General features: G+C 36.1%; 1 protein-coding gene across 10 annotated transcripts in view; it reads left to right on the top strand.

Moving 5' to 3' along the window:
• Positions 1–21,087, top strand: part of SOX6 (SRY-box transcription factor 6) — a 337,876-nt gene that overhangs the window by 143,883 nt on the left and 172,906 nt on the right. For all 10 annotated transcript variants that reach the window (XM_035890952.1, XM_035890951.1, XM_035890947.1 and 7 more), the window contains one exon: positions 19,988–20,077. In XM_035890952.1, coding sequence (XP_035746845.1) covers positions 19,988–20,077 — 90 coding nt within the window. The remainder of the gene's footprint in view (positions 1–19,987; positions 20,078–21,087) is intronic.

Raw genomic sequence — 21,087 nt, 5'->3', positions numbered from 1 at the left:
TGAACCCCTGCTCTTATAACCACTCTGAAATCAAAACCATGTTCATTTTGAAGTGAGTAGCCACATGGAGCTTGGTGAACTTTGCAGATTTGCTGCTGATTATTATATGGTTACCCACACTGAGGACAGGACTGATGGGCTCAAGAGATCCCTGCTTGACTGGGGCCCTGAATGCATGGGGTGGCTAGTAACATTTCTGACAACTGCTCAGTAGCTTCTGTTGTGTCCCAGACTTCCAGGATAGGTGGTGTGGTGTAGGCTTTGTGAGGTGGTGTAGAAGGACCTGTGAAAGGGCTGTCTGAGGTATGATGAGAAAGGGTTAAGGTCCCCAAAAGAAGTAGCTGACCCCTCCCAGGGAGGCTCTGAATTCTAAAAACATATTTGCAGCTGGTTGCTCCTGCATTGCTTTGTCTGAAAGGTATTATGTAACAGCCTTTTTTTTCTGGTGGAAGGGATATTTAGCTCTTAGTGTCTTGACTCTGTAGTTGTGTATACTGTGAACATACTTTCCAGTGACCCAAATGATCAGTTGTGGTTACTGACTTTGGATGACTAACTTGAAACATACTGGGACTGATTTTTAAGATATATTCAGCACTTATAGCTTCAACTTCCAAAACTAGTGAGCCCACCAGCTTTGAAAATGAGATGTAATTTGATTCAAGCACCATACCTAAAACTTCTGGCCATTTTTTAAATGCTGCAATTGTGTATGTATCTGTATCTAACTATAAGCACACAGATGTATAAATGAGTTTCATAAGCATTCAATGTACATTAAATACATGGGTTCTATGTATTATTCCAATTCATCTGGGCAGTAAAACCCAGGTGTCATTAAACAACACTTTTCCTCTTTCAAATGACAGTTATGAAATGGCAGACTAGTCATTCTTTCAAAGAGCCAGACCTCTGTTATTGAGATGCTCAGAAGCATCTGTTGATTTTGCTGTGCCTCTATTATGCCAGGCTGAAGGTGCTGTTGATAAAGCCTTCTGAACAACCTTCCGTTTTAACAGGGATCAAATTCTCTTTATTAGCATGAAAAAAGAGAAATACTTATCATTTGAACTGGATAAAAGCTTCTCCAGTTCTTACTAAATGTTTCTGGAATCACAGTGGTCAATAAACTCTTCCTTTCTTTTCTGGTATTTGGAGGTGCTATCTTGTCTGCTAACATCAAATCTGATAAATAAAAATCTATATGTATTTCGGTGAAGTATTTCACTTTATTCTGTCTATATTTATGCAGGCAGGATTTTTTTTCCTTTTATTTGGTTTTGTCTTTATCTTAAGAATGGAATGGGTGAGAGCTCTTTTACCATTTTTTTCATAGGGATAATGCTGAGAGTTTCATTAACAGAAAAGCTTACATCTCAGTGGAATACAGACACCCAAACTATTGTTTAGCTATCTAACTCCCAATTACACAAATGGCAATTAGGCACTTAAATCGTATTTAGGTATCTGAATAACTTCAGGGATTCGAGCTAATAGATCTTTATGTCTGACACATTTCTTATGTGGAAAGGAGAATTAGGGAGGGGAGTATGAAAGCAATAGTACAATGTCTGATGAATTGATTCCTAGGTGATTTGCCTGGCTGACTCTACACAGCATTTGTAAGCATCTCAATTAAATGTTTAGGAAATTAACCTCTGATCTGCTTATTGAATTTTGAATTTTCAGAGATCCACCTGACACATTTGATTTTTCCAAAAGGTAATTTAAAAGGAGAGCAAACTCTTTCTTGAAGGCCAGATTCTCATTTGGTGTGACTTAGAAGAGATTTTAAACATAGTTTCTTTTTGCACCTTATTTCACACCATGACTCAAAACAATATGATTTTTGCATGACATCTGTGGGCAAATCTGACCTCTGCTGACTAAACCTCATTGAAGTTTGTCTGAATAACTATTTGAAGAAACAACCAGGTCCAGATTCTACTTTTTTTTTTTTTTTTTTTTTTTTAATCTGTAGATGGCACAAAAGCTAAGAAGGGACTTGGTAAACAAGATCTGTTGGCCACTTTCGAGTAATGATAATAACTAAAATGAAATTATGAGCCCTACTTGGAATAATTAATTATTACATTTTCCAGGCATGAGTATTTGGGGCAGCTATTTTCTGTCACATGTGATCATTTAATACTCATTATGAAATTACGGTCAGGATGAGCTAAATAACTTTGCATTGTTATGTTTTCAATTCAGTTATCTCTATTACACAATGTTATTTTTCGAGTCCATTTTTTAAAAATTGTGATTTGCCAAATTTTCCTGTTTATGAACTATTCAGAGATAATTGAAATTGCCTGTTTCTCACATGTATCCTATTCATGCCATCTGCTACCTGAAATTTAGTTTGGATACTTGCCATGCAGTTGTAAAGTGTTTTCAGTTTTATTTATTTCTTCTTGACCATATGTTGTACTTATATTTGTGTGTATTTAGTATCATATATATAAATAAAAAGCAAAAGCAGTCATTTATCTTGTTTCGCCTGGTTTACAGCAGATATTATTACCTCATGTTGTCTTAAGCCCCAAATTAATTTCATTCAGATTTAGTGAAATTTGGTCTTTACTCATGCCAAAAATTAAGAGTTACTGAATATGGCATAGTTCTGAAAAAATGAGCTTTGTCAAGTAAACTTTGAAAATATGTAGAAGTTAAGATAGTGTAGTCGAAAAAGATACTATTGTGCTTGAAGCTGTTTGTATTACCATTTTGCAAATGAATTAAATTCTTCAGTAGTTGTATGAGATAAAATGAACATTTTTTATATCTGAGAAACGAAGTCACAAAAGGGCTGAGATAGTTTCCCCCCCCCGGTGTTTTGAAAATTAACATTTTTTGCAGGAGTGTGATGATAAACTCTGATATTCCTATATTCCAGCTTAATTCTAATGGGGTGGAACAGCCACACTAGTCTGTGTGACTGTCCAGGAGTAGGCAGAGCGCTTTCTGCAGCTTTTTCATGCTTGCATGGTAGTTTTAGAGTACTCATAGACTTTATTTTGAGATAGTCTGAGAATTGTTAGATTTTCCTTAACACTACTTTGAACACCACCGCTGTGTGAATATAGGTGTGCCGCACAGCTGAGAGTTGATTTGTTACGATATTTATCTTCCTTTGTGCAGTGAGATGGTATAATTTACTCCTGCCTGTATCACTCAGGAGTAATGTTTTCTCTATTTGCTCTTGGAAATAAATTTTGTAGCAGGTCAGCCATCATATATCTTTCAAATTGCTTCAGAAATGTATGTTTGTATATGTCTGTATATATAATATGCATTCTGCCTGTAGCAAGGGCTGATAAAAATCCCCAATAGCAGTGTGGAGTGCACGAAGCCTTTACCAGCCCAGTCATTATGGTTGGGCGTGCATGCTGACTCTCTTCTCCTGCTCCTTTAAAGTTCCTAGGGGCAAATTATCAGAAAGAGGGGTCATAGAGGAGTCATGGCTTCACCTCTGTGTTTAAGCATATATAGAGATCTGGTTGGCTGCTGAAGGAAAGCTGCTCTGAAGGTCTTGCTGGGTTCATGTGGCTGCATTGCTGCCTCGAAGGGCAATGGTGTGTGTTTCAGTTGGTGTTTCTGAACATTGAACTGTCATACTTTTCCAGAGATAGAATGCAAAAGAGTTAGTGGAAGTAGAGAGGTAAAGCTTATTACTCTACTTCATTCTCCAAAGTATTCATAGTTCTCATGTGCATATACTCTGCAAATAAGCTTCTGAAGCCCTGTGTAAAGCAGTGCTTAATTCCCTGAAAGCTGTTTAATTCTCCACGAAAAGTCCTTAACATCATTCCTGAGAAGAGAATCTTGCCTACTTTGGACTCGTTGGCCCAAGCCCTCAGGTTTTACTAAATCCAGGCTGGCCCTGAGGTTCTACCTGTGGAGCCTGGCTGAGCAGAATGCGTCTTTCAAGAGGTACAAGAGAAAATACGAAAAGGAGAAAAACCTACGTGTTAACATAAGACTAGATGGTTCTAGGTAAAGGAGAAAGAAAACAGAAGAAGCCAAAAAAGAGAATAGAAACATTAAGGAAGAAGGAGAAATTTCTCCTGAGTCTAGAGCGCAAGAAGGGAGTGTTTGCAGAAAGGGTACAACGATTTGTCCACACAGCCCGTTTCACCATTGGAGACCATTTGTTGTATGCTCAGAAACCAGCTTTCCTCTTTTGTGCATGAAGAACCCCTTTCCCTAAAACCTACGCGTTGCATGTGGGGATTAGAATTGTTTCATATTTGCTCTCTGGCATTTAGCCTGTGGTCACCTGACAAGTGTGGCATTTTTAGGGTAAGTGGTATTATTTTTCCAGGCTCAGGGTTTACAGTCGTCATTCGATTTGGAAAATGTGGACTGGATGAATGGGCTTGTTCCTTTTGTAGGGTATTACAATAATACACGGAAGCTTGTGAGTGCTTCTGACAGATGTGTTGGCGGCCTGCCACTGCATGAAGGGTGCGGCTCTGACTGACAACTTGCAATTATATGATGATGAATGGTTCTGATGTGTGTTCAAGAGAAAACCACTTTCTAGAAAGTGAAAGTTGTGCATACGGTTCCTATAAAGTAAGTCTTAAGAAAGGCCCTAACTTCTATTTTTTGTTGGGATAACCAATTTGGATCCACTTTTCTGTCAAACTTTTTCTGGTTTTGATAAATAAGGGCCAAACCGAAGTTTATATGGGGAAAATTAGCTTTGGCCCATTTTGGCTTAAGAAATGCTTTATCTGCATTTTTAGTCAAACTGACATCATCACTGTAGAGATATACAAATGCATATACACAGAGAAATACTTAAATATATACACATGACTGTGCAGTAGCCAGCAAGTTCATCAAAGAAAATTCATCGAGCAAAAAACCACTTTTCTGTCAGGGGTATAATTCACCCATCAGTAGGCCTGAGTAGCTCATGTTAGTGTTAATGGGAGTTTCAGCCACACACCAAAGACAGAATGTACCCACAGATGACTTATAAATGATTGCTTTCTTTGCTAGATTTAATCCAGATTTTTACAATACAGCACTGTCAGAGTCACAGCCTCCAAGCAACAGGACATAGAGAAGGTCCAGTATAGGAGGGCACCTGGCACACTAGCCCTGGCAAGTTGTTACAGAATATGGTTGACGTTGGTTGACTCGGTATGGTTTTCCAACATATGAACTGTATCTAGTAGCTGATATGAATTGTCTGATTTTGGGGAGCTGTTATGGATAACTTTGCCTGTTAAAGCTGTTATATTGTGAATTGAAACCAGAACACCCCCAAAACAAGAGAAATTGGTCTTTAAGATGAGGATGTGCCATCTAAACAAGGAACAGGAGGTTGTAAAAGTAGTGTTTAAAAAAAAAAAACAACCCCAAATTTTGTTTTATTATGCGTGGTTTTCTCTTTGGCCAAAATCGACTGACCCTTTCTGTGGGCTCCTGGTCCTTGTTTCTGGCATAAAGCAATGGAAGCTTCTTCAAAGGAAAAAACTATTTTTCCTTAAAAGTGCAGCTTTGAGTTTAGGTGGAATGTGCTCAGGGTATTAAAATTTTTAATCTAGTCTTTGCAAAAGTTACCACTGTTAGAGATGATTCGTTAAGCCTGCTGATCCAACGCCATGATTCCTGCATGACTTTGCAGTAAACAATTATCATGGTTTTCCTATACATTTGTTGGCAATATTTGTTCTTATTCTCTAATCAGCTATTTAATACAGTATGAGGTTCCACTTTTAGGGCCCGGATCTCTGTCACTATCCATCTTTTGAAAGTATTTCACTAGTGCAAGAAAAATGCAATCAAACCAAATGGGCAAATTTTATACTTTGTAAATAACTGCCAACAGTAACAGACTGTGGTGATTTAAATTCTTTAACCTATGCTCTGGGACTAATTGCCTGTAGTCTTAGATGCTGAGTAGGTCCAGTTAATAGTTTTCAGAAGAAGGGAGATGTTATTGTCTTTGTATCAAAGTTCACATTTACGCCACTGTTTATAAGATAATTCATTAGGGCGTTACATTTTGTTGTAGGAGGATATAGTGTATTTCCTGTCAGCTAAAAAGCTTTTCGACAATTCCTGAAAGTATCTGGATGTGGGGTAGTTCACTGAAAGGAATTGTTGTTCCTAAATGCAAGATCTTGTCACAATTCTTCTTACTTGCCTAAAATTGGAAACTTCCTGAACTTGAGAAACTCAAGCAAATTCATTGTATAATTAAAACATTCCACGTGGCTTCCATGTTCATGCGGAGGCTGGTTTCCCTTGGGAAAAGCTGGGCCTGTGCATGCTGCCTTCTCCCCTTTGCGCAGGCGAAGGTATGATGTTCATTGACCTCTGGCTTAGGCTGAGCACTAGCAGTTGTTCCAGTTGAGGTAGTAAGTTATATGACATGTATAGCTTTGAAAGGAAAAAGGAACAAAAATAAAGTAATTTATTCCATGGAGCTTAAGCCACTTAGTTCTGAAGGGTCTCTGAGTTTCACTAGAAGTAGTTAAGATGCTTCCGTAGAATTTTTTCTAGGGGCCTCTGTCAGGAAGTACGTTAGGTGCTGGGCATGTAGCAATAGTAAAAGCAAACAACAGTCCTTGTCCCAGAGACCTCTCAGTCAAATCTTATGATGAGAGAGAACAGGTGAAAATATGATTGGTGGGGAAAAGTGGGCACCACTGACAATGATGTTAGCGTATTTGATACAAGGAGCAGCAGTCACAGTGTACCACCTGCCCAGCCATACATAAGGTGGTGTAAATTATACCTTGCCCATAAATAAGTGTTTAAAAAAAGCTTAAGGAACCAGAGACGTGTAACTTGCGATGTTTGAGACTCTGCCTTCCCAGTGCTTATGGTTATATTAATAGCGTGAGTGCAAGTGCGGCAGTAGGGTTTAGGCAGGTTTGGAGCCCAGGGATTAGAGAAGTGATTCGTTGACAAAAAAGATTGCGTGGTTGTCTAAATACAACAAGTTTTGTGGGCACAGTCAGGATAGAAAACCCAGTAAGATAATTCTCATGTGGAGTAAAGACAGTGAAAAGACAACCAAAGGGTAAGAGATTAATCTCAACTTTAATGTATGTAAACACAAATTAGATGGGCCAAACCGTGAGCACTTGAAGAACCTGGCAGGAGCCCAAACTTCTGCCTTTGGGTTGATAGTAACAAGCCCTTGCATTGCACATTGTGGCCTCACTATTTTCTGTATAAAGGATCTAGCCTTAGAAGTCATGCAGCAGCCTTGCTAAAGACACTCCAAAGGCAGGAAGTATAGCTTACAATTAAGAAATCTATAGATCCTGTTGTGAATTTTGTTATTACAAGTTCATGAAGTGCATCAGACTGTGATCTACTGAATGCAATAGAAATCAAATCTTCACCTGTTACTCGTGCCCTGAAGTTGGTAATATATTTAAATGAATAAAGCAATATCATAATTTTCCAATATAGTATGTCATTTAGCATTCAAACAAAGACTTTTCCTACTTGTCCTGTTCTCTGGAATGGGTACTTCTAAGATCATAAATCAGAACTGATAATTGAGCAATCTTTTATGTAGGGGTTGTTCTGATAACATGAAATTTTCTCTTGGCCCTAAATATGAGAAAAATCCTTCTAAACAACTGAGGCTTTGTTAGATTCTTTTGCATTTGTGTAAGGAGTGTATCATAAAACTGCATTAACCTACAATTTCAAAGTAGCTGTGCAGAATTTCATGCATGCTTAAATTTTCTAGGGAGTTCTGCAGCTAAAATTCAGCTCATTAATTTAAACTGTTATAACGATAGAGTCTGGATTAAATAAACAAAAGCAAGAAGACTAAATGTTTAAGGCAGAAATCATGTAAATTATCTTTGTTACCTGCAATATAACTTTTAGTGAAGGTTGTGGCATAATTCTCTAGAGCTCCATTGCTGATTTCTTGCTTGTAGTGAGCAGGAATCTGGGAAAGAAAGTATGTTTATTAGCAGAATAGGAAATAAAGAATAACTCAGAACAGGTAGCATGAGTTTAGTGTGGTTGCCCTTCTCTGTAGCTATGAAGATTTAATTGTACTGAATACATATTTACCTCTTTGGGTAGCAGATCTTGGGATAAGAACTCCTCAAGTATTATTAAATCTCTCAGATGTTTCCAAATGACCCCCGTTTTCTTGGCTCTGAAATTTATCGTATTACTATGCTACATATTTTGGGAAGATGTACATGGTGATGAATTTGTGCACCAGCTCTAGGGGCAAAAATAATTTTCTGCCGAGAAACACGTGATGAGTTAATGGGTCAAGTAGCGCATCACACTGTGACACCGCTTGCTCTAAGCAGATAGGGGAACCTATACAGGTCTGTCAGCCTGTACGTGGGGGATGTCAAGATTTGCTCTGTCAGGACAGTGAAAGGGGGCTGTGGCTGTTTTGCTGTGCTAGGGCAGGGTGCAACTTGTATTCTTTTAGTGTTAGTGCTTTTACTTGGTAAAATTCAGTGCAGAGAAACCAAAGTCCGTTTCCTGTTCACGCTGTCTTTGATTTGGCATGATCAGTCCCCTTCAAATCAGCATTGTTTCCAAATCCAGCTACTAAATCTAATTTATAAAAAGCTGAGCTGTATATAAGCACAGGTTTAAAACTGTTTTAATTTTGCAGAATGTCTGCATAACTGGTGAAATCTTTCTTCAGTTACCCAATAGAACTTAAAACATTTTAAAATGAAAACAATTTTTGTTTCCGTGTAGATAATTATAATTTTTCTTACATGTTTAAACAATATTTTTCCTCAAAAAGAATTATGATTCATCTGGTTCACTAACAGGATGATCCTCTGTGAGCGTGAAACTATCCAGTAGCTTGTTAGATCCTTACTGGTCAATCTGAAGCCTTTGTGTGTATTAATTACTTATTATTCAAGCTGTGCTCTGAAGACATGGATATTACACAATTGGCTGGGGTTTTTCAGCATACTCTGTAGATGTGCTACAGACAAGCTATCTTCTCAGAGTCTTTGTAAAGAGGAAAAAAAGGCAGTCAGTTTAACAACTTCACAGGTGTGGGACTAAGAGTGTGACTTTAAAAACTTCATTGATTTATTGGTTGCTTAGCTTGAGGTGTTTAGGTTCTGATGCTTTTCCAGAGGACCCAACTTTGTGCAGCAGTTTATATATAGCTATATATATTACAGCCTCAATCTTTACATTGACTTTACATTGACACAGCTGCAGCTGTGAATGTTCAGCGATTCCTCAAACACAACCCTAAGTTTTTTAAATTGAGCTCCCAGAAAATGAAACTGTGACCCATCATTTCTCATTTTGCCGTTCCATCCCTCATTCATCTAATTTCTTTGAACTTTTGCAATGAAACGTGGCCAAGGATCGCATGGGCAGCAGCCTCATTTGCTCTGCAGTTCCAGTTTATGCTTTTGTCTGGGGTTGTCCCATGTGCTGAATGTAGCAAGAATCCTGTACAAAAAAAAAAAGTGTACTCTTTTTTTTTTTTAATTGGAAGGGGGTGTGTGTGTTTAAATAATGCTTATTCACACGGAGGCTGAACTAGGATTTCCTGGACAACTTTAATTCTAGCATTTCTGTATCTTTCCAGTACTTGACTTCGTAAAATCAATAATTTTCTTTTACATGAAAAGAACTGATGGGTAATTTTCAGCTCTATGTATATAGGGAAATGAAAATTTTAAGATATTATCCTTGAAGATATTAGGGCAATCTTTTCTTAAATCTTTTCACAGATTTGTAACAAACTAGCTATTATTCCTGAAATATGTATCCATGGCAAGTAGACTGGTGCTTGTGAAATTTGTAAATCTTTTAAAGCTCCGTTTGCTGGAATTAGCTCGGGAAAGTCTTGCTTGTTCTATATTTATATTTATACAGAATGTGATAGTTTGTTTAGGTCAAAATTTTATTAGTAAAAAGGAGGCTAGAGAACTGATTTTGTCAGTGTATTTTAGTGTCCTGAAAAAGATTGCATCATGTGCCATAGAGACCTTCAGAAATGGTAAATAGAGAGGAGATTCTAGCTATTGTTTTCATTCCTTTGCATCCTTGTTTGAAGTCATTTCAAATCAAGAGCATATTATTTTGCTTTCTTTGTATTATACTTTTACATACAAAAATGCTTAAGGATTTTTCATGAAAAATTCTTTTTGTTATACAATTGTTTTAATTTCAGAATATTTTATGTAAGAGCTGAGTTAAGATTTTTATACACAATATTAAGAAGCCTTCAAATCATTAAACAGATGTTTATTACTGCATTATTAGGGTAATGAGTAGAACATGATTTGGGGGAACAAAATAGAGGTCTTTTGAATCATCCGTGTTTTGTTCATAAATCATCTGGTGTCAAAAATTTTCCGAGCAACATTAATCAGTTTAATAGAAACTGATTTTTCTTGCTTTTCAGGACATCGCCTCACTCCCCGCCCCCCTGCAAAGTAACCTGGTGTGGAGGAGGTTGCACACACTTGTATTTTTGTACTAGCTTTTGTTTAAGATGTTTTTATTCGCCAAAACTTTTACTGGTATTTTCATAGTCACTTTGTGGAATTTCAGCTTTGTTAAATGATGCAGTACTTAATTGGCACTGCACTTGATAGAGAAGATGCAATGCTATACATTCCTGTTTGTACTACCAAATAATTTCTTGAGTCGAGATGGGCTGCCCTGCCTGCTTCAGCTTGGTATGAGAATGTGGGAGAGCTGTGCAATGTTAAGAGAAACTAAAATCTGCCTCCGTGTCTTTAATAAGATGAGTCCAGTGAGTGGGTTTAGTATGTAGCTGAACACAGGCTGGCATGCAACCTGCAACTTCTTGAGCCACTAGGGAAATTAAAATGAAAAAAAAATTAAAATGTAAAAGAAAAATGCTACAAGTCCAGAGGCTGTATAATATGTGATTTGCTCCAGAGCAGTTTAACAAAGAAAGATTTAAAGATTAAATTCTCAATAGTTTGTTTGAGTAATAATGAGAAGAATGTCACTTCAACTCACAAGTGTTTGAAAAGAGTGGATACCAAAGATGAAAGTGAATTGTTTAGGGTTATAAAAAGACTGTAACAAGGGACAGAGGCATGAGATTAAGAGAAAAATAATTAGGCCAAATATTGGGAGAAATTTCAAATCTATTTAAGTAGCCTTTGATGGAGCTATGCTGATGACTTCTAGCTAAGATATGGGCTCAGTCTGTTCTTTTCCACTCTGAGGAAAAAAAAAATTGATCTACTAGAGCTGGTCAAGATGGAAAGATATGAAGATATGGAAGCAAAGGAAAACAATGGAGATTCTGCGATCTGCTTCTGTTAACACAGCTTTCTTCTTTTGCAAAACCAAAAATATTGCAAATCCTATTGATTTTGTTACTTTGCTGACACATAGTAAGAGACAGGAAAATAAGTATATCTTTCTCTTTTATTATATCAGTTTATGTAATCTTTTGGCCAGGGATCGCAATCAAATTGTGCTACCCTTTTCCTTGATTGCTGTTGTGTAAAGCCCGAGACTCTCTCTTGCCAATTTTATATTTTCACTTGGGAAGTAAATAGAAGTGCACATACTTAGGGAATAGGTGATTACATATAATATGTGGTATGCTATCATTGTAATGCAAATAAGGCGGTGATGTGTACTTCAATGAATACAGCCAATCTAACAGTAAAATATAGCTGATAATGGAAGGGAAACTTTAAGTGTAGGAATGAAATGTACATGTAATTTTGACAGACTTAAAAGATATTTCTCTTCCCCTAATATGCCAAAATATTGCGTCCAAGCGATTACACTGACATTTGAGAAAAGCTCCTTTTGACACACATAGTGTATCGTCTAGTGCAGTGTTCATGAAATTAACATTTTCCTGAAGTAATCATATACAATTAAGTGACCAAATAGTTCTGAGGCAATACAACTGTATTTCACAGGAACTAAATATATTTCTTCACACTGATCCTGCATGTTTTAGTTGAGCAGTCATTAGCATGTTTATAATGGTTCTAATTTAGCACAACATTTTCTGAATTTTATCCTTGAGTCATTTACAAATTGTTCATATTGAGTAAACAAAGGAAACAGATTGCATTTTATACTTAGTAATTTATCTGAAAGAAGAGGGGAGGGTTAATTGTCTGAAAGTTTTGCTCTGTTTGGGGAAGTGATTCTAGTCTTGCATTGCTTGGCACACAATGCCTTTTTCCCTCTGTTCTGGGGAAAAAAAAAAAAGAATGGAGGAGTGAGTAAAATGAAAAATTAGGAGCAGGACAAGATTTGCCACTCCCAAAGGGGAGTGCGGAGCAGAATTGGAGCTGGCACGAGATTATCTAAAACAGTTGGTGCATTCCTTAATGATCAAGTGCTTGAGAAGTCCAGCTCTCTCTCACAGAGCATCTGTGTTGATGTTTATATCTGTGCCATGCTGTATGGGAAAAGCATGCTTTCTCTTGTTGCTTTTCTAAAAATAGTGTGGCATATAGCATTGTATGAGTTATTTTAAGAGAACAAAAACATTTGCAGGGTTAAAGGTTCTGCTTTTAATAAATAAATAAAAATAAAGGTCAGAACTGTATCTTGGGTTATTCTTTCCATGAAATTCAAACTCCTTTTTATCTAGAGTTTTGCACTGAGCAGACTGCATTCTGCTCAGTGCAAATGCTCTTTGCACCAGAGAATTCCTGTTGAAACAGGCCATTTTAGGGGGAATTGGTATAAGCTTCAGACTCTCTACAGTTTTTCCCACTAGCCACATCATAGAAAGCAGGTCTGGAAATCACTCCCAGTTAAATTCCAGTGTTTCTCTTTAGAATGTCTCTTGTTTCATGCAAGATCTAGACCATTCAAGTAGTGCAAATGAATTCAGAGGAAAACCAGAACATTTTAATGCCTAATTATTTTTAGTGAGCTTGGAGAGTTTTAATTAAAAGTTAAGAGAGCTCTCCAAGCTCTTACAGTTCTAATTTTATCATATTGTGGAAATCTTGTCACTGTGAAAAAATGTACAGCAGTTGGCAGATTTACTTGGTTCCCTGTCCTAAACAAAACTGTCATGGTAGGTAGTCAGATCTCAGTCGCATTTCCATTATTGCTCTTGCAAGAAAACATCTACTGTGGGCTGACTGCTTTTGGCATATAATTGTATTTAGGAAGGCTTCTTTGCCTCCTTTTTTTTGTTTGTTTTTCTTTTTTCTTTTTTCCTTTTTTGGTTTTACAGTTCTGCCTACAGGTTGCACTGAGAATCAGAACCAAGTTCTAATTCACGATCAGAAATGTTCAGCTAAACCCTTGTGACATAAGCAAGTCTGTGCCAGAAACGTCACGGCCTCAATAGCCAAGGTGGACAAAGAGGTGGATAGAAATGAGTCAATATGAGAGGAGGGAGTAAGCGACCGGCCAGCATTACATGGCTCCTTAACGGCAGGAGAAAGCTATAGAATTTAGGAGGGATTTTTTTTTTTTTTTAATTAGCAGTAAGCGTATCAAAAGGAATTAGCAGGTTTTCCTGTTCCAAATGTCATGTTGCTCATTTTTGTGTTGTGATTGTGTTTTTGTTTTTCAAGGACTTGGCTTTTGAAAGCTTATTAAATCAAGAAAATCTTGAAAAGTTGGCCAAAGAAATCAGTTCACTGGCTAACAACATGTCTGAAATGCCTTATATTTTAATTTTCTGTTAGACCACAGCAATTAATTACTGTACAGGAACAGTATGGAAATTGAGAAGGATGAGATGAGATTCTCCTGACCTGCGTCTCCACTGGCAGCAAGATTGAAGCCAAGCTGCTTATGAGCAAGAGACAGTGGCAGTACATTGCAAATATGGATGTTAAGCCTTCAGGCTGATTTTTGATTAGTTTTGTATTGTTGCTGTCTCCTTTTCTTTTATTTAAAGTTTATTGAAACAGGAAAGGATAATTTGTATTTGAAAGAAGAAAAAAAGTAACTATGGCAACAAAGAATCTATTTTAGTAACATTACACAAACTTTACATCCTTGGATTAAAAAAGAATAGATAGTACCATACAGCAGTTAAGTTCCTGATAGTCATGGTTAAATTATATTTTTTATTTCTCATAATCATGAATGTAAATGTAAAGTCCTTAATTTAATTTTGAATTGTTAGAACATTATAAAATCATGTTCTTTCAAAGTGAATGAAATTAACCTTTTGCCTTTCCCTTTGATACTGAAATGTTAGAGTTGCATATAATTTAAAAATACCTAATATGAAGCGTGAAAATTAGGAAATATTTTTACAATATAGATCTATGCTAGGTGGTTCTTTACCTCAAGGAAATCTGTCGGGCAGTGAATTCACACAAGGCATGTAAGTAAGCTGCTGTCATGCGCTTAGAGGTGGATCAGTAAATCAAAGGTCCCAATCCGGACTCATCACTGGATTTAAAACATATATATTTAATTTTCTGAATAATTCACGATTTTTATGAATGGATCTAGTACTAGCACCAAGGGACCTGGCATTTTAGTTTAATTGTAAGTAACAAACACTGACTAAGGTAACTCTAAATTATGCTTGATTTTTATTCAGGAATATTTGTAGAGTTCTGATTTTATTTAGATTTTTCTACTCAGAATAGGATTTAGTATTCTATGAAGAGTCCTGAAACAAACCTTCCTCTCTCTGATGCACGATGAGTTGTGTTGGTATTATTTTAGATATCAGGTCCTTAGCTTCACCCACTTGAATAAAAGCACATTTTCACTTGAGGCATGGGGTGAGATGTGCAGAGGTACAATAGGGAGCAGGCCAAGTGCAGTCACTGTAATGTTTATTTGCGACTTATTTGGTTTTGGGGAAAAAAAAAAGCAGCTTTTCTCCTGTAGCAGGAATCCAGTGCAGTAGGACTCATAAGCACACAAATGTCTGTCCCAAGGAGTTCATAATCTCATTTAGCATGCTTTCAAAGAAAAAAACCCCCCACGACACTTTTTCGCTAACAAATATTTCATAGATGATGACAGGGTAATTCCACTTGTGCTGTTTTTCTCATGATACAGACTTGAATGAGGCATTTGAACTCATTTGACAAAGGCTGTTCCAAAGGACACCTTTTATCCTGTGGAGCTGAAGGCAAATAAATGTAATGAGCCTAGCTTAGAGAATATAGAACATTAGAGATGAAGGAACTTGCATATCGTTATGTAGTCCCAAAGCTTGCAAAAATCCAATCTTTTTGTGTTTAGCAGTATCTACTAAATTGTGATGGGGTATAACTATAGACTATCGTTCTGAAATAGAGATGAAGATGTCACTAATTCTGTAGAATTCTTCCAAAATGTTTTGGAACAGTTTCTCTTGTAGCATGCCTGATCTATCTTCTAATTCCTCCACCTTGTCTTTCCCAATGCTTCTTTCCTTGAGGTGTAACGGTTCAGATGCGTGTAGAAATGTCACCTATACCTTTGATTGAATTATATTTCTGTATTGTTTATGAACTTGCTATGCATTTGCAATCATTATTAATAAATCAGTGTGCTTTTGTCTTCTGTCACAAAGTAATGTATGTATTCAAAAAGAATTGTATGCAAAAAAGTCATGTTTTAGAACTCATATCATTAATAATTATCAGTTTGCAGTATTGTTACATGTTTTGAGGGAAGCTTATTATAAGAGAAATAACAAGGCACTGCACAGTAGCAAGAATAAGACAGTTCAGTTGATCACTGGTATAGGTGTTATAAATATGCCAGTCTGTACTATAGTGTTTTATTAAGTCTCAAAAAGTCAAAGCTGATTTGAAATAATAATGTCTGACAGTCAGTGCTTTGAAGTTTTGCTGCTGCACTCTCACATTTAGGCTTTCTTTTATGTATGACTTTACCACAAAAAACAAAAACACACACACGGCATGAACGCCTTTTTTTTTCATATCTGTATTTCAAAGAAAGTAATAGGAGGCTACTTCAGTGAATTAAAAGGAAAAAGAAAGGAACAGCCCCCCCAAATCGATGAGGATAGGTGCAGGCCACTGTAAGGTCATACAGAATTCATGTAAGCTATAGCTGGCGTTGGTAACTTGTTGAAGACTGTAAAAGTGAAATTTAAAAAAAAGCAAAAAAGGGAAGAGTAAGGAAGAGACAAGAGGTAAAAGCTATCCTTGATAGGAACAAGATGACTTTCATTCACTCGGAAGAACTTGAGAGCTTGGCTGTGATAGCTAACACACTCATTCTTCATCATCGGTCGTGCAACAAAGAGCTGGATTCCATCCATTCCATGACTGATTGATTACCCAATGGACAAATGTTAATTCTTTTCATTGATGCTTTGTCATTGTGGAGAGATCCTTTTCATCTAACACCTAGGCTTTTTTTTCTCGGCTTTTTTTTTTCCTGCTTATTTATCTTTTAATATCCTCTTCTCATTCACCTTTGCAAAACTGTCATGCTTAACAAGATTCTCACAGTGTTTTAAACTCCTTTAGTCTAGAACTAAAATTGCTAACGAAGTATATAATAAACCGTGATATTAAATAATGCACAATGATTTCATTTCGTCATCTGAGTCTAATTATACTTAACTTATTTGCTGTCCTTGAAAGAAATTTTTTCCTAGTTCACAAGAGAAGAATATAAAGGATTAGAAGCTGTGCGTTGTTAATATAATAAATTGCTCCAGTGCAACTTCGTGAGTTTGATCTTACATGTGCCAGTAGAAAACGTGCTCCTTTGCAGCATAAACCCAACTGTGGTTTATAAAGTCAGCGAGAAGAGCTAAAAATGTATAAATGCTAATTTCTTTCTTTGCTTCTTTTATAATTGTCTTTAACAAGAATACCCCTGAATTTTGAAAATGTCGGGATCCACAAGGTTTTGGAATGGTTCAGAAGCAGAGCCTCAGTGCAGGGAGGGTGATGCAGTGCAGATGTGAATTCGGGCTTCTTCAGCGTTCAGTGCTGGATTCCGAGTCGATGTTTTGTTTCTATAATGAATCAAATCAGAAAATGAATCAATATGGATGAAGACATTTTACTGATGTCAGAAGATATCTTTGTAGATTTTGTATGTATGTAAAAATTAATTTTCAGTACAGAGAGAAGAAAAAATCCCTTTCTGATTCACAAACCTTTTCAAAATGTGTGTTTGTGAACACAGAATACAGAACTTGAAGGCAGACGTGCCTTTCAAGTATAAGCCTTTATATTTAGTTTTGTGTCTAATGTGGAGGACCTCCAGAGAGCTTTAACACATATCATTATTTTAAATTTTAAATATTGTGCAGATTAAACCTGCTAATTGAAAACTTACTGGAATTTCAAAAGAGCTATTTCTACAATATTATAAAAAAGTTTACTAAAATGCTCATCGTGTGTTTTTGTAATCTTCCCTATAACAACATACAGTAGCTATAAACTGTGTGGTCAGATCTCTAACATAGAGTTTGAATGAGACAGAGGGGTTTAAAGAAATTTTTCAGTCATTTATAGAGAGAAAAATTGTAACCAGCAATGCGGTTATATCAAAAAGAAGGCACACAGATAGACATGTTTTCCATTCCAGTTCTTTCTCAGTCTGTCTCTAGAAATACGTTTTTTGCCCTTATGTAATATAAGAATACTGCAGATAAACATGGGTGTTCTTAAGAACAGTAAGAGAAGAAATAAATCAAGCGCTTTTGAGGAAAGTATTTTATCAGCTCCTGTGATATCCAAATTGTTTCCTTTTTTATATATACTTAAATGTATCTCCTGCTTTGTATGAATTGAGGAAAATATCTCAGTTAAAAAGCAATAGAATACATAACCTATAGTAAACATCAAAATAAAACTCTAAAGCTCTTTTTTTATTTTTTTCAGGGATGAGGGGTCTGAAATTTTGGCAGGGGAGAAACACAGAAACATCTTTTTAAACTAATGATGATATCACAAAAAAGGACAAATTATAATGTTCTATTGATAATTGATGGTTATTTCTTGATTCTTCTATTATCAGGCCAGAACTCATAAAAGTAATAAGTGCCTGTTATTGTTAAAAGTAAATTGTTATTATATAACAAGTATTTTAACACTGCCTATTGCAACTTACAGCTCCTTAATTTTGTCTCTTTCATAGAAAGATATAATTAGTAAATAAATTAGCTTTTCTACTGAAATATTACTTCAAAAACATTTACGAGCTGTCTTGTCTTTCCACGGAGGCTTGCACGGTGAAAATGTGTTGCAATTAAAACCTGATCTTTGATCTTTTGGTAGTTACAGTTTGGTTTGCTTTCAACTGGTTTTCAGGTTTTTTTTGGTTGGTTTTTCTTTTTTTTTTTTTCTTTTTTCTTTCTTTGTTCGTTTCAAAGGAGTGATGCAAATGTAAATTTTTAGGCTGGAACTACTTGCACCTTAAAATGTGATTGGCCATATGACCTTTTTCTTCCTTAAATTTCTCCTTAAATCTTTAACTCCTCCTTTTGTGACCCCTGTGAATGCTTCTCCTCCCTCTGAGTATTTTTAGAATCCTCTGAGGTGGAAGAAACTGTAACCTATTGCATTGATGCGATCTGTTTTGCCATTCTTATTCTGGGCTTTTTGCTTTTGTTTTCACTTGTGTGAGTGCTTCTGATGGGACTGCTGACATGAGAATTTGAGCCACAATTTGGCATTGATCTGCCAGTAATTTAGCAGAAGATAAATTGGGCTGAATTCTGTCTTCTTGTACACCCCAGTGTTAATTCCCACTGGAGTGGGATCAGTGGAAACGCTTTCAAAACTTGGAACATTATTAGTTATTTAGAAAGCATCGTGTAAATTCACCTCCACCTAACACAAATGGCAGCTTCCTATGAGAGTTTCTAACAAGCCAAGGTGCCTGGCTATTCCCAGCGTGTGTGCTAAGATGCAACGTGCTCAGCACCACCCAGAGCGTTAAGTGGTCTGTAATGAAGGCTCTTTGCAAGGATTCATTTCAGGAATAGTGTTGCATTTAAATAAAGTTTTTGCTGTCTTGCTAGACTGGGCCTAAGGTTTTCCAAGGAGTTGAGCATAGACATTATTGAGTCTACCAATGAAAGTAAATGAACAATGTTTAATGGAGATTTTATTAGTACTAACTGGGAAGGGAAAATATGTGTTCGATTGTTTGTAAAGTTTACTTGATAATTGTTTATAAATCTGAATTGGCGTTCTTAAAGTCGTAAAACTCTGGATCACAACATCAGCCATAAGAATTCTTGTCTTAAAAATCACCTTTTGTAAGTTATCTGAAGGTTATGTATAATTTAGACTACAGAGCCAATTAGTTTAATTTAGGAAGAGAAAATGCCTTTAGATTTTATTGAAGTCTGTTATGCTCAATATCAAATTTTCTAGTGGAATTGGGGACTGATCATATGAAATGTAACTGAGGCCAATCTACTTTCTCCTAACTGTAATGACTTCAGTGACAGTTTTGCCTACAGAAGGCCTCGCAGATTGGGGCAAAGATTTGAAGTGTATTCTGAACTTCAAATTATGAAAGCCTATCTTCTAATCATTGCATGTTGTTTATAGTGTACTGAGAAAATTTCTGATACTGTGAACATCCAATATGTAGAGTGCTTTTATGAATTCCACAGAGACATTATATGAATAACTTTTGCATTGACATGGGTATAAAAATGGGTTTCAGATGCCACTGTGTGCCAAATTTCCAAAAAAAGCTTCTAAATCTTCATGTATAATTTCAAGTGTACAATCATTCTCAAATGAAAAAGACAGAATTTGTATATACATTGGCAATCTATGCATGTAAATTGGCAGTTAGCATGCATAAATCCTGAACGAAGTTTTTCTTTCAATTAGACCCTTGTTAAATCCATAGTAACTCCATTAACCTCGGTGGAATTACATTGGATTTAAAATGCAGTTAAATGAGAACTCTGTTTGGCTACAAGTTCATTTCCCTTTGAAACTATGGTTCAACCAGAACAGGGAGAACAGTTTTAAAGTGAAGGTGGCACCTTTTCTCCTGATGTGCGAGAATATATTTGATAATTTTTTTTTTCTTTAAATAGATTCATCCTGCATGGAAAAGCTACTTTCTAAAGACTGGAAGGAGAAGATGGAAAAATTAAACACAAGTGATCTCCTTGGAGAAATTAAAGGTATCTCACTAGATCAAATTTTAAATGTTTGCATATATTTTAAAAAGGGGATTGAAGATTTTTTTTTTCAAGTTCAGACAAAAGAATAGAAATAACAATCATAACTGGAGGGTGCTTTCCTCTTTCCAGTCAGTTCACCCTGGTTTTTAATGTTTATCTTTACGATGATGGATGCATCTGCCAAATAAGTAAATTAGAGTATGTCGCGATCAGCTGTGGGCAGTATCAAGGTTGTTGACACAAACACCAGGTTAGTTACATTAGTTCATTGACATTAAGCTATGTATCTCTGTGACCGGAGGAAGAGGATGAAACGTCCTGAAAACATGGAGTTACTTGTACTTGGCACTTGTATAATTGTTGCATAATCTATACTTTCAGATTATAAAAGGGAGCAACTGAGTGGTTAGTGTTCTAAATCTTTGATTCAAAATTGGGAAAAAATAGTATTTGTTTATATTCATGCTATTCCTGCAGAGAAAGAGCAGCTCTGGGTGAAATTTGGGACCTACTGAAATCAGTGCAAGTGTTATTGCATATATAGTCAGTACTTTTCAGTGTTTCCAAGGTGTTGAACCAGCAATCTAGTGAAAGTGCAGTTCTCTTGACAATTAAGTACTATGTAGAAAACTTGAAGTGTTTTTCCCCACCCATCAATTCTTCCATGGATTTTCTTAGTGAGAAGGAATTCAGTGTTATTGATTAAGCAACAAATTTAAAAGGTGGTTTTTTGTGCTGTGTGAAGGGATCATAAGGCATGTTAGAGGAGTACACAAGGTACCTAAGATTTATTTCTCTTCATTGGTATAATTTTATTAAATAACATCTACAAATATGTGGAAACAAAGAATCATGTGCATCATATTAAAGCTTTACTAGTTCAAAAAAAAAAAAAAAAAAGATACTATTTGATGAAAGTTTGTGCTTAGGGTTTTACATTTCCACCAGCGAAACTTAAGATAGTTCAATTTTTTTATTGCACAAACAGATGAATGTTTGGCTCTTTTTAA

Source organism: Egretta garzetta, unplaced genomic scaffold (genome assembly GCF_000687185.1).
Source record: "Egretta garzetta isolate BGI_Z169 unplaced genomic scaffold, ASM68718v1 scaffold133, whole genome shotgun sequence".
Lineage (NCBI taxonomy): Eukaryota > Metazoa > Chordata > Aves > Pelecaniformes > Ardeidae > Egretta > Egretta garzetta.
The sequence above is the reverse complement of the archived record's forward strand: the minus strand, read 5'-3'. Positions and strand labels throughout refer to the sequence as shown.